The sequence below is a fragment of the Bidens hawaiensis genome, unplaced genomic scaffold (genome assembly GCF_021521415.1).
Source record: "Bidens hawaiensis isolate Kalapana, Puna unplaced genomic scaffold, B.hawaiensis_p1.1 tig00001032_1, whole genome shotgun sequence".
Classification (NCBI taxonomy): Eukaryota; Viridiplantae; Streptophyta; class Magnoliopsida; order Asterales; family Asteraceae; genus Bidens; species Bidens hawaiensis.
The window spans coordinates 4,235,970-4,247,790 of NW_027491060.1; the positions used below are offsets into that span (position 1 = coordinate 4,235,970).

General features: G+C 33.6%; 1 protein-coding gene across 1 annotated transcript; it reads left to right on the forward strand.

The window, feature by feature from the left end:
• The first annotated feature begins 1,654 nt into the window (after positions 1–1,654).
• On the forward strand, positions 1,655–11,475 carry LOC143555414 (lipoxygenase 1, chloroplastic-like). The gene is made up of 8 exons (XM_077044978.1): positions 1,655–2,123; positions 2,225–2,505; positions 3,640–3,877; positions 6,467–6,787; positions 7,213–7,406; positions 8,235–8,521; positions 9,336–9,599; positions 10,613–11,475. Exons 1-8 carry the CDS (start codon positions 1,787–1,789, stop codon positions 11,367–11,369), a joined length of 2,679 nt encoding a protein of 892 aa, XP_076901093.1. The 5' UTR covers positions 1,655–1,786; the 3' UTR covers positions 11,370–11,475.
• Positions 11,476–11,821: the final 346 nt, after the last annotated feature.

The following is an 11,821-nucleotide window of genomic DNA, read 5'->3' on the forward strand; positions in this document are numbered from 1 at the left end:
TTTGCGAACGGTTCATGAACACTTATAGAACAAGATTTTATGTTTGTGTTCACAAACACAAATAAAATCGGCAAAACCTAGAAATTGAGACCGATATATTCATCAACGTGAATAATGAAAGCATGTAAACAAATCGGACACATGTGTTCATGTTCGTTCGTTTAATTGAAACGAACACAATTTGTTGTTCGTGTTCGTTCGTATATTAAATAAATGAACTTCCCGCCAAACAGTTAACCGAACGTTCGGTTCATTTACAGACATATGTATAAGAAACACAAATAGGTTTTTGGAGGAATTTTTATGAATGATTATAAACATAGACATTATGTATTATGATGTTTTTTATGGCATTACCGTTTCACATCTACCACCTAGTATATACACATGTATATGTTTCTTTGTATAAAGAGATTATTTTAACGGTGAATTTATATTATCTGTGATACTTGAACACAAGATCTCTCAACCTCTCGGTGTTTTAAAGGTTTTGATTATGTCAATGGCCAGTCCAATTGGTGTATAAAGAGATGAATAAAAATAAACTTATCTCCCAAGTCTTTCTTGTTTATACTAAAATCTGATTATTTTAATTTTGTGTTTGTTACTGTATAGATGCTTACATCCTGTATTTTACATTTATATATTTGGAAACCTAATAATTAACTTTTAGATTATTTTTTTATTAGTGTCAAAGTTGTCACGGTCATAGTCCACACGAGTGCTAGAGGCAAGATTTTTCCATTATGATTCACTTTTATCGATGTTCAACTTTCTATCAACTTGATGTTAGAATTTTTTTAAGCGGTCCAATTTTATCACTAATATTCTAATTAATAACTACTCAAATCACAAAGTTTCACAACTAAATTCAATCAAGTTTCATGTTTCATTTAATAATAAAGCATCACATATGATTTCAACATAATACATAACCAACGTAAAAGATGCGAGTACTAAAGAAATAAAGAATGAAGCCCGTTCATATATAACATTATACACAAGTTAAATCAGTAAGACATCTATAACCATCATTTAAGATTTGAAGAACTAAAATGTTGATAAGATAGACATACCATGGGTAATATTCATAGTCATGTTCACCATTCTAACTACATGCATTTCACAAATTTTGAACAATTGTAATTAATTATTGCTTAGTTTTCCCTAGCCTTTCGGTGATTAGACCAACATTTTCATCTTATACATCTATACCACGTGGCCACCACCGCCACACATCATTCAGCGTTGCAAGCATTGTTGCCAAAATCTACAAACATCACCGTTTTTCTTTTTCTCTATCGTTACAGTTTACACCACCTCCCTCTTTCTTATTTTCAACATCTTCATCCCCACCACCTTCATCTTTCTTTAGTTTAACTATAAAATACAAAAATTAGTCTATTTTTAGTTGTTAAGTTATTCAAAATCGTAAACATATGTGTCGATATTTTTTTGAGCATGCCATAATTGAGTTTTCTCTTCCGGTTGCTATAATGAGTGTAATACGTCCATACAACCGAATTCCACCACGTCAACTTAGTTTTGGCAACATTGAATGTCTTTTTCCCCGCAAAAATTAGCCCACAGCAAAAACCACCCAAACCCAAACTCACTACTACAATACAATGTCGATAGTCAATAGTGAACACGTGTCTCAAAGTATCTAGTGTCAAGAAGCCTCCCACCTGGTGCAATTTGCATTTTAATTAACACAGCGGACTCACCGGCGGTATAATAATAATAATACTTCTACACAACCCACTTTCTCTCCATTGTAATTCAGATGGCTCTCGTCAAAGAGATCATGGGTTGTTCATTAACGAACAAATCACCCTTCCTTCCTTCAACCAATCTTAAACCCATCACCCACAACCCGAACCAGCTGTCGGTGAACCCAAAACGGTCTATTCAAACGCTCGTCAAGGCTGCGATCAGTGAAGACTTAGCCAAGTTATTAAAACCAGAAAAAGCGGTCACTTTCACGGTCAGAGCTGTATTAACTGTTCGAAACAATCACCAGCAAGACTTCAAAGACACTCTCTTGAAGAAGCTTGACGCCTTTGCTGATCAGATCGGCAGAAACGTTGTTCTCAACATTCATAGCATCGATGTTGATCCGAGTATGCACAGTTGCACACCACCTGTTCGATTAAATGCCTCAATGAATAAATTCTTGATTTTTTTTTTCTTTAAATTTAACTTGATTATTATTGGGTTTTAGAAACAAGGGTTGCAAAGAAGAGTAAAGACTCTGTGTTGAAAGATTGGTCACAAAAGACAAATGTTAAATCTGAGAAAGTTAATTACACAGCTGATATATTGGTGGATTCGAGTTTCGGGATACCGGGAGCGATTACCATTGTTAATAAGCATCAAAAGGAGTTTTATTTGGAGAGTGTTACAATTGAAGGGTTTGCTTGTGGGCCTGTTTATTTTCCTTGTAAATCATGGGTTCAATCCACTAATGATCATCCTAATCCCAGGGTCTTCTTCTCTAATCAGGTAATTAGTGATCTTTCTTAGTTGTTTTATTAGTATTTACAAGTCAAAGGTTTGAACTTGGAAAGTCAAATCTTGAATTTTTCTTTGAGCAATCATGAGTCCATGGTGGTAGGCTGGTATGCTGTCATACTGGTATCCCTGATTTGACTTCCATGGTATTTATTCATAAAACTTTAAGTTCATATTATAATTACTTGTTTAATATAGTAGTTGATGAAATAGAGTTTTTTAAATTCTCTAACTAGTAAACTATACTTCATATCTAAGGTCATACTTTTTGAAATCGAGTAATATGTTTACTTCTGATTTCTGGAATCGACTTAGCACACATAACATGCTTACAAGTTCAATATATATATATATATATATATATATATATATATATTGTTAAAAAATAAAATTGTATTTAAAAATGAGTTTATCAAATGTTACATCAGACTCATGTGACGTATACGGGCCCTAAATATTTTCCACATATCATACGGGTTGTATAAGGTTATGCGACCCATATAATATGTGGAAAATATTTATACTGCCCATATAAAAATAATATAAGGTTTTATGTGTATTGTCATACGAATCGTTTAAGGTGGTTTGCAAAGGTCATTCAACTTGTATAACTTTATACGGGCCGTATAACCTTGTACGGCCCGTATAAGTATATAACAAGTGAGGATGGTGTATCTACAGCTGCATCCTATACATACATGATGCATGCTAAAGTGATAAGTAAGATGCTACGTTAATAATTGTTGCAAATTCAACAAAAGTTGGCCTGTGGAAGAGTCATTTGTTTTTACAATCGGTAATAAAGTGTAATTTGGTTGCTAAAATAGGTAATAACGTATATGTTGGTTTTCATTTCACGCATAATCCAATACTTGTTGCTAAAATTATAAAAAAAAGTGTAAAGTTAGTTCCATTCCACGCCAATTGCCCTACTTACTAGACAAGATCAATGGCATTTAAAATATTTTTATTGGTAAAGTAGTAAACTATTATATCATCATCACCTAATGAGATGTGATTTAATTGATGAATACTCATTGACAACTTGCATAAAATCAACAATATGTTAAAAAATAATAATTTCAATCTCACACATTTTATGAATGTTATTGTACACTTGAACAGCCATATCTGCCACATCAGACACCAGCCGGACTAAAAATACTAAGAGAAAATGAGCTTAGAGATTTAAGAGGTGACGGGAAAGGAGTGAGGAAATTATCAGATCGAATCTACGATTATGATGCTTACAATGATCTTGGAAATCCTGATAGGGGAAGTGAGTTTATTAGACCTATACTAGGTGGTCAAAGGATCCCATATCCAAGGCGTTGTCGTACAGGCCGGTTACCTAGTGACACTGGTGAGTGTATTTTAACCTATATTTTTCTTATGTCAAAATGTTCGGGTCAGGTAATGGGTCAAATATTTTTGGTCCAAAAAGGACATTCTTTAGGTGCTCAAGCCCGACAGTTTTGTATGAAACCAAAAAAGTCGACCCGTAATCGAAAATCCAAACCCAAAAAAACCGGCGGTTTGGTTTTATGCTAATGTAAAAATCCAAAGTTTTTTTTTGGTTTTGAATGTAATTAAAACTGAAAAAGCAGGGATTTATGGGTTTTTATTTTTTGTTTTGAAGGCAAAATAGTTTATATGAATTTAATAATCAGTGTAACCCAAATATTTTAGCTCAAATGTATAATAATGAATTAATCATTAATTAACAAAAAGATTTAGCCAAAAGTTTTAGGCCCAAATTCATTGTTTTGGGCCAATTTTTTTCGCCTCAAAATTTCAAGCCCGAATGATGAGACTGAAAAACGAAACCGAACCCAAAATGAATTTTCGGTTTTTGGTTCAGTTTGAACCTAAAACCGACCCATGAACACAGTTTTCATGAAAGTGATTTAGTAAGTGTAACACCCCAACCCGGAACGGGCTAACGTGTCACTATTACAGATATCAAATCAACGCCACAATCTAAAATACAACAAAATCAATGCAACCTATGTCATATTATTAAACCAAAATGTATTAACTTTTAAAAGCTTGAACTTCATTATTCTCTCTCATCACTAATTCCCCCGAGTCCCGGATAACCTGAAAACAAAATACGAAAAAAACAAAACAAGAAAATACGGTTGAGCCAAAAATTGCCCAGTAACGGAAAGAACAATAGTATAGGTAAAGACAGACGTAAGAAAATAAACATACGGACTTCAATTCAAACTCGAAAACCAACCTTTTTACCGAAACATATACTTAATAAAATTCGGAGGTATGATCCGACACTTGGCCAGAACATAATCAAACGCATACGGAAACATATCAGAACTATAACAGAAACACCCAGAGCCAGAAACATATAACTTGTAACATATAACGTGTGACGTGTAACATATAACGTGTAACATATAACTGAACTAGGATCGATCCATACGCCCCTAAGTGGCCCTAATACTGCGCAAGTACTGGTTAGAGACGCCGTGAACTTTTAAAACACACTGTCACGAAAAGTGTGCGCTCGGGTAACAGAGTACTAAAACTAAAAACATATAACTAAAAATATTCAAACCGGAACATGCAATAAAGAGTACAAAATAAATAATCTATTTTATGCTACAAAAATATATTATATAATATAACTGAACTCAAAATATAACCGACGCGTAACGAAAATCAGTACTACAAAGTAACGGATTGGAATTTGTACTATAAGTAAACGAAAACGAAGTAACGGAATACAATTAATACTGAGAGTGAACGAAACCAGAAACCGTACTACAAAATAACATAATATAATTTATACTATGAGTGACAGAAACCAGAATCCGTACTATGAAGTAACAAGAAACAGAATCCGTACACTACAAGAAAGGTGAAAACAATATAAAGCTAAAAGAAGAGATACACGGAATCCGTACTACGAAGTAACGGACTATAATTAATACTAAGAGTAACGAAAACAGAAACCGTACCTTAGTAGCCAACAAGTAGGCAAAACAACTCAATTCGTCGTTAATAACAAGGAGAACCTTGCGACAGCGGTCGAACACAAATAAACTCGAGGCAGCGTGGCGAGTAACACGGACAACTATGGCTAGAAGAAAATTAACTTCGCGTAGTTTTCGGCGGCTCCGGTATTCTTGATGGCTTACAAACGGTAGCAAACGAAGGCTTCCTTTGCGATGGTGATTTCTCTAGCGAGCATCAACGCTTGATGATGTCATAATGGCTATGCATGGTTTTTCAAGAAACGCGGTTTTGAAAGGGTATAAATTGCCGAAAAGAAACGTGATTGATAATGAATCCGTGGGTCTGTTGTAACTTATGGATATGGAGTTGGAGGGGATAAGGGTCATTTAAAAAGAAAAACATATATCCAACAAGAATGGGATTAAGTTGTTTAAGTATTTTGGATAATTATTTATTTATTTGCTTTTGTTTTAACTTTATTTTAACTCAAATATCATATTCGTTCAAAATAGCTATGCACAAATTATTATTATTAGTAGTATAATTATTGACGTATACAATAAAATTTTTATTTTATTGTTTAAGAAATTTCCGGGTATTACAGTAAGTTTTTCTTTGTTATAAGATAATTTCGGCTTTCAACGTTAACATGTTTCTTTTTCTATTAACTTTAAATTTAACCCATTTGAGATGATGCATAACCTGAATCAACCCGTTCATAAGTAAATGGGTTGAAATTAATGTGTTTGTTTATGATTACCCAATATATTTTTTTCTAATAATTCAATTTAATGGGTTTTATGCATTTAAAATACAATTCAGGCACTTTTGACCTGTTTTCTTTAATAATGATCACAAAAACAATATTATTACAATGATAATCCAATTCTTTGAATAGAATAATTCGACAGTTGAAACTGTCACCTCTAAATGGGTATATCTGTAAAGTATTCTTCTTGTTGTATGACTTGAACAGATATTTTAGTTGAAAGTCGAGTAGAGAAGCCTTTCCCATTGTATGTTCCAAGAGACGAACGCTTTGAAGAATCAAAACAAATTACTTTTGCAAAAAGTCGGTTAAAGGCGGTGCTACATAACCTTTTACCCTCAATGGTGGCCAATATTTCCAAAAAACATGATTTCAAGGGGTTCTCACAAATTGAGTCTCTTTACAGTGATGGACTTCCTCTCAAATTCGGGCTTCAAGATGATATCTTAAAAAAACTTCGCTTGCCAAATTTAGTGTCTAGCCAGGGTGGCGGCCTGCTTAAATATGATATCCCCAAGATTCTTTCAAGTAAGGATCACAATTAAAATTCTGTTAGATGTGTAAAAATGGGCGAGTTGGACTTGATAATGTCGGTTATTTCAGTTACGGATTAGTTATTTTTGTTTCATGCACACCCCATTATCAAATATGATCAAACTTTTATATAATATAGTTATGATTAGAAAAATAACGAATAATCTAACTTTTTGAATAAAAATGATTTAGGATGCTTTTGTTTTCGCGTTAGAAATACTTTTTGAACGACTTCTAAATGTTTGCAATGTTTCTTTGAAGATATCTTTTTGAAAGAAGTGTTTGACCCATTAAAGGTAAAACATAATCTAAAGCGACCCGTTCTTAAAGTAAACATGTCAAAATTGCCACTTCTCACCTTAAAATGTTTAACAACCGGAAATATTAAAATTATACAAAAAAAATTTTTGTGTTTGCAGAGGACAAATTTGCATGGTTGCGTGATGATGAATTTGCTCGCCAAGCACTTGCAGGGGTCAACCCGGTCAGCATAGAGAAGCTTAAAGTTTTTCCACCAGTGAGTCAACTTGACCCTGAAATTTATGGCCTACAAGAGTCTGCCCTCAAAGAAGAACACATTTCGGGCTATCTTAACGGGTTGACTGTGCAACAGGTAACATTCTTTCATATCGGTCCAGCCTGTAAATAAGTAATTTTTTATGGATAAAGCTACATTAGAATTGGAAGAAATTGGGTGAGTCAGACGGATTGAATAATTTGTGAATATGAGTTGAGTGTCAAAATAATAATTTGGTGTTATGGGTCAGGTCGGGTTGACACAACACGTCGACACACGTTTTGTCAACACTTAGGAATTTTATGCATTAAAAACACTTTATGTCCAAGATTATTGATTTTTATATTTATGATCATTCTGCCATATGTAAATCAGTAAATGTAATTGCAGATATTGCAAAATTTCAGTAAGTGTTAATTTTTATTTTAATAAAAAGACTTAGGTTTTATGCACTAGAAAACACTTTTTGTCAAAGATCATTAAGTTTTAAATTTTAATAAATCAATTGTGGGAGACGGCAATGATGATGTTCTAGGTTGGCAAAAGAGGCTATATATTTTATATCTAATTTTTAGTTTAAGCCTTTAAGGTTTTTGTATTTTTTTTTTTATTTTAATAGTAAGAGGTTTTTGGTCATTTTACACACATTTAACAGAAAAAATCAACCCAAACCGAGGACAGGAACTAAATGTTTTACTTATTTGAAAATCATTGGACTGAAGGTGCAATTTTTTAAAATAATGTATCAAATCCGTAATATATATCAATCACAGGGACCAATTGTGTAATTCATAATATAAGTGAACCGCAAGGAACAACCGTGTGACTCAAGTTACATTAATTAGGATCTCATAAATTTCATATGCAAATATTTAAATAATAAGATACGTAACCGAGCATGATGAATATTTTATACGATTACAGGCTATGGAGGAAAATAAGCTATTCATAATTGACCACCATGACACATATTTACCGTTTCTTGACCGAATAAATGCACTTGAGGGACGTAAAGCGTATGCAACCCGCACCATATTTTACTTGAACCCATCGGGCACACTTAAGCCCGTTGCAATTGAGCTTAGCTTACCACGGAATTTAAAGCGTGTGATCACACCTCCCGTAGATGCCACTAGCAACTGGACTTGGTTACTTGCTAAAGCCCATGTTTGCTGTAATGATTCCGGTGTTCACCAGCTTGTAAACCACTGGTAATTGTTACAAGATTAATTAGATTGTGTTCTAATAACTGCAGAACTTATATTAGTTTAACAATAGTTATTGTTTTTAAAGGATTATTTTCATGCATATCCTTGTAAAATTTTCAGTTTCAATATTTTTTTCTAATGTCATAATATCACATGTAGCGTTTTCAAAACATTAAAAGTATCATATTTATTTATCTATCCCTGAAAATAAAATGAAGGGGCAATTCATTTATATCTTTATAAATTTTATAATATCGTATTTACTCTTTTAAAAGATATCATATTTATAAGTTTCACTAACTAAACGGGATATAATGATGTTTTCCTATTCGTTTACTCAGTGAAACGGATTTGTATAAGAAAATTGTTTATTTTATTTATTATGGAATGAGTAAATATGATAATTTTATTGTTTTTGTTGAAAAGATAAATGTGATATTATGAAATTTTTAGTAGCACATATTTGAAATCTTGAACTTTTAGAAGAGTGAAATTAATCCTAATATTGAATAGGATGCATTAACAATATTTTTGCTGAGTATACTGTCAAATATGATTAAAAAGTAATTTGAAACAGGTTGCATTAAACATGTTTTAAAAACATAAGAAGTTTTGTAGATATAACTTATACGAAACTTCCCCCTTTTTTTATAAAATGATTTAGGAGCTTGTATGTATTATAAAATACACTTTGGTCAAATTTTGTCCTGTTTCCTTTATAGCTGTTTTTTACCCATAACAAAGTAAACATAGCCTGAATCATCTATTTCATGGATTAAATCATATGATATTTACAAAATTGCCCTTGTGTAAGCAGGTTACGGACACATGCAACCATGGAACCGTTTATATTATCTGCACATAGACATTTAAGCGCTATGCACCCAATATATAAGCTCTTGGACCCACATATGAGGTACACACTAGAAACCAATGCGATTGCCCGCCAAAACCTAATTAATGCTGATGGTGTCATCGAACAAGGTTTTACACCTGGTCGTTACGCTATGGAAATAAGCGCTGCTGCTTATAAAAACTGGCGCTTTGATTTAGAAGGCCTCCCAGCCGATCTCATTAGAAGGTATATAAACACGATTATTTTAGTTTTTATTTTCTGTTAATATTGTTTAGAAGTGGCAACAAATTGCATTCTTTGGTAAGATAAGATAAGATAAGTATATTGCATTAAATGGTTATAATAACATGTTACATGTAGTAGTACAAAGTGAATATCAGATTACATTTTGCGGTTTGCTTTAACAAATAAATTTATTTTTACAAAAGTGTCTTGTCGGTCAACCTGACTTGTATGAAGTTGCCTGTTTGATCTTTTTTAGTCCAATATATTTATCATTCCTTACCAAGATATGCAATTTGTGACCATTCTAATACAACTTACTAAATTTTTATCCTTTAATGCAAAAAATCGCATAGTTTAGTAAGTGACAAATATGTTGCATTAAATGGTTAAAAATAGCAGGTTGAAATGTTGAATGTATGTTAAACGTGAATTGTACCTTGCCCATAATTTTCTAAATCTGTTGACAATAAGTTTATGCTTGTTAACTATGTGTGTAAACGAGCCAAGCCGAGCCGAACCCGAGCTTGTCTAGGCTCGAGCTCGGCTCATTTATTAGTTATTACTTAATTACTTAATTTACGTACATTTATAAATTATAATTATATTTTACATACAATTTTATTTAATTTTGTATAAAATTAGTATATATTATTAGTTATTTTTATCATAATTTTATATATAAAGATAATTGCTATAAAAGTATATATTTAATACATTACATTAAAGTTATATAAATAATGGGCTCATTTAGGCTTGTGAGCCAGCTCCAGCTCGATAAGTGAAGTTCGGGCTTGGCTCGTTTATTAGACAAGCTTATTTTTAGGCTCGAGCTCGTTTAGGCCCGGCTCGGTTCGAGCTTCACCGTGCCAATCTCGACCAACTTGACTCATTTAAACCTCTACTGTTGACTCAACCCCTACAAAATTTGTCATATGGCCCGAAGCTTTTTTGACTTGTTATCCAACTTGCCCACGTTTTCTGTTCAAATGTTAACTGTATTTTTATGCTTGCAGGGGCATGGCGATCCGAGACCCGAGTCAGCCACACGGGCTCAAGCTTTTAATCAATGACTACCCGTATGCTTCTGACGGGCTCTTAATCTGGGAAGCCATACAAAACTGGGTCCAAACTTATGTAACGCAATACTACCCAGACCCATCTCTCGTATCCAAGGACCGAGAGCTCCAAGCCTGGTACACTGAATCAATCAACGTGGGCCACGTGGATATTTGTCACGAGACATGGTGGCCCACATTGGCAAACCCTGCCGACCTAACCGCCATCCTAACAACCATCATATGGTTAGCCTCAGCACAACACGCGGCTCTTAACTTCGGTCAATACCCATACAGCGGTTACATACCAAACCTACCACCGCTAATGCGACGGTTGATTCCCGATGAAACCGACCCTGAATACACGAGCTTCTTTGAAGACCCGCAAAGTTACTTTCTTTCAGCTTTACCGAGTATGTTACAGTCGACAAAATATATGGCAGTGGTGGATACATTATCGACTCATTCACCTGACGAGGAGTATATCGGTGAGAGGCAACAAACCGACACGTGGACCGGGGATGCGGAAATGGTGGAAGCGTTTTATATGTTTTCAATGGAGATTAAGAGGATTGAGGAGGAGATTGAGAGAAGGAACCGGGACACGGGTTTGAAGAACCGGTGTGGTGCGGGGGTTTTGCCGTATGAGCTTCTTGCACCGAGTTCACAGCCCGGTGTGACTTGTCGAGGGGTTCCGAATAGTGTGTCGATCTGAACCGGTTTAGCGGGTGTAGACTGTGTTACGGGTGTGTTTGTAATATAGTGTATGAAGTAACTTGTAATGTAAGGTGGTCTAATGAATGTAATATTTTTGTTGTAAAGCTTGTGAAATTGTATTAATTTAATACAAGTGATAAGAGATTAACAACGAACAGGAATTTGAACTTGGGGGATTTTTGTTAGATTTGATTCGGCTATGACCAAAATGAATCAATTTTGTTTATCTAAATTTATGCATTAATAGTAAAGTTTTTTTTTTTAAAGAATTGAACATGAAACTTTTTTGAAGTTTGGTAACAAATGTTTCTTAGAAAAGTGTACTTTAAAAAAGACATTAAAGTTTTGTATTTTTAAGTTTAGCCACAATACTTATTTCTTTAAATTAGTACAATTTTCATTTTTTTACAAACTGAAATCATAACTTAGAAATAGAATCCGTTCAACTTG

Bases quoted from the DNA above. Each gene is read 5' to 3' on its own strand.
- LOC143555414 (XM_077044978.1), top strand. From the start codon at position 1,787: ATGGCTCTCGTCAAAGAGATCATGGGTTGTTCATTAACGAACAAATCA. The intron at 7,407-8,234 runs GTAACATTCTTT...ATACGATTACAG, and splicing joins ACGGGTTGACTGTGCAACAG to GCTATGGAGGAAAATAAGCT. The intron at 8,522-9,335 runs GTAATTGTTACA...TTGTGTAAGCAG, and splicing joins CACCAGCTTGTAAACCACTG to GTTACGGACACATGCAACCA.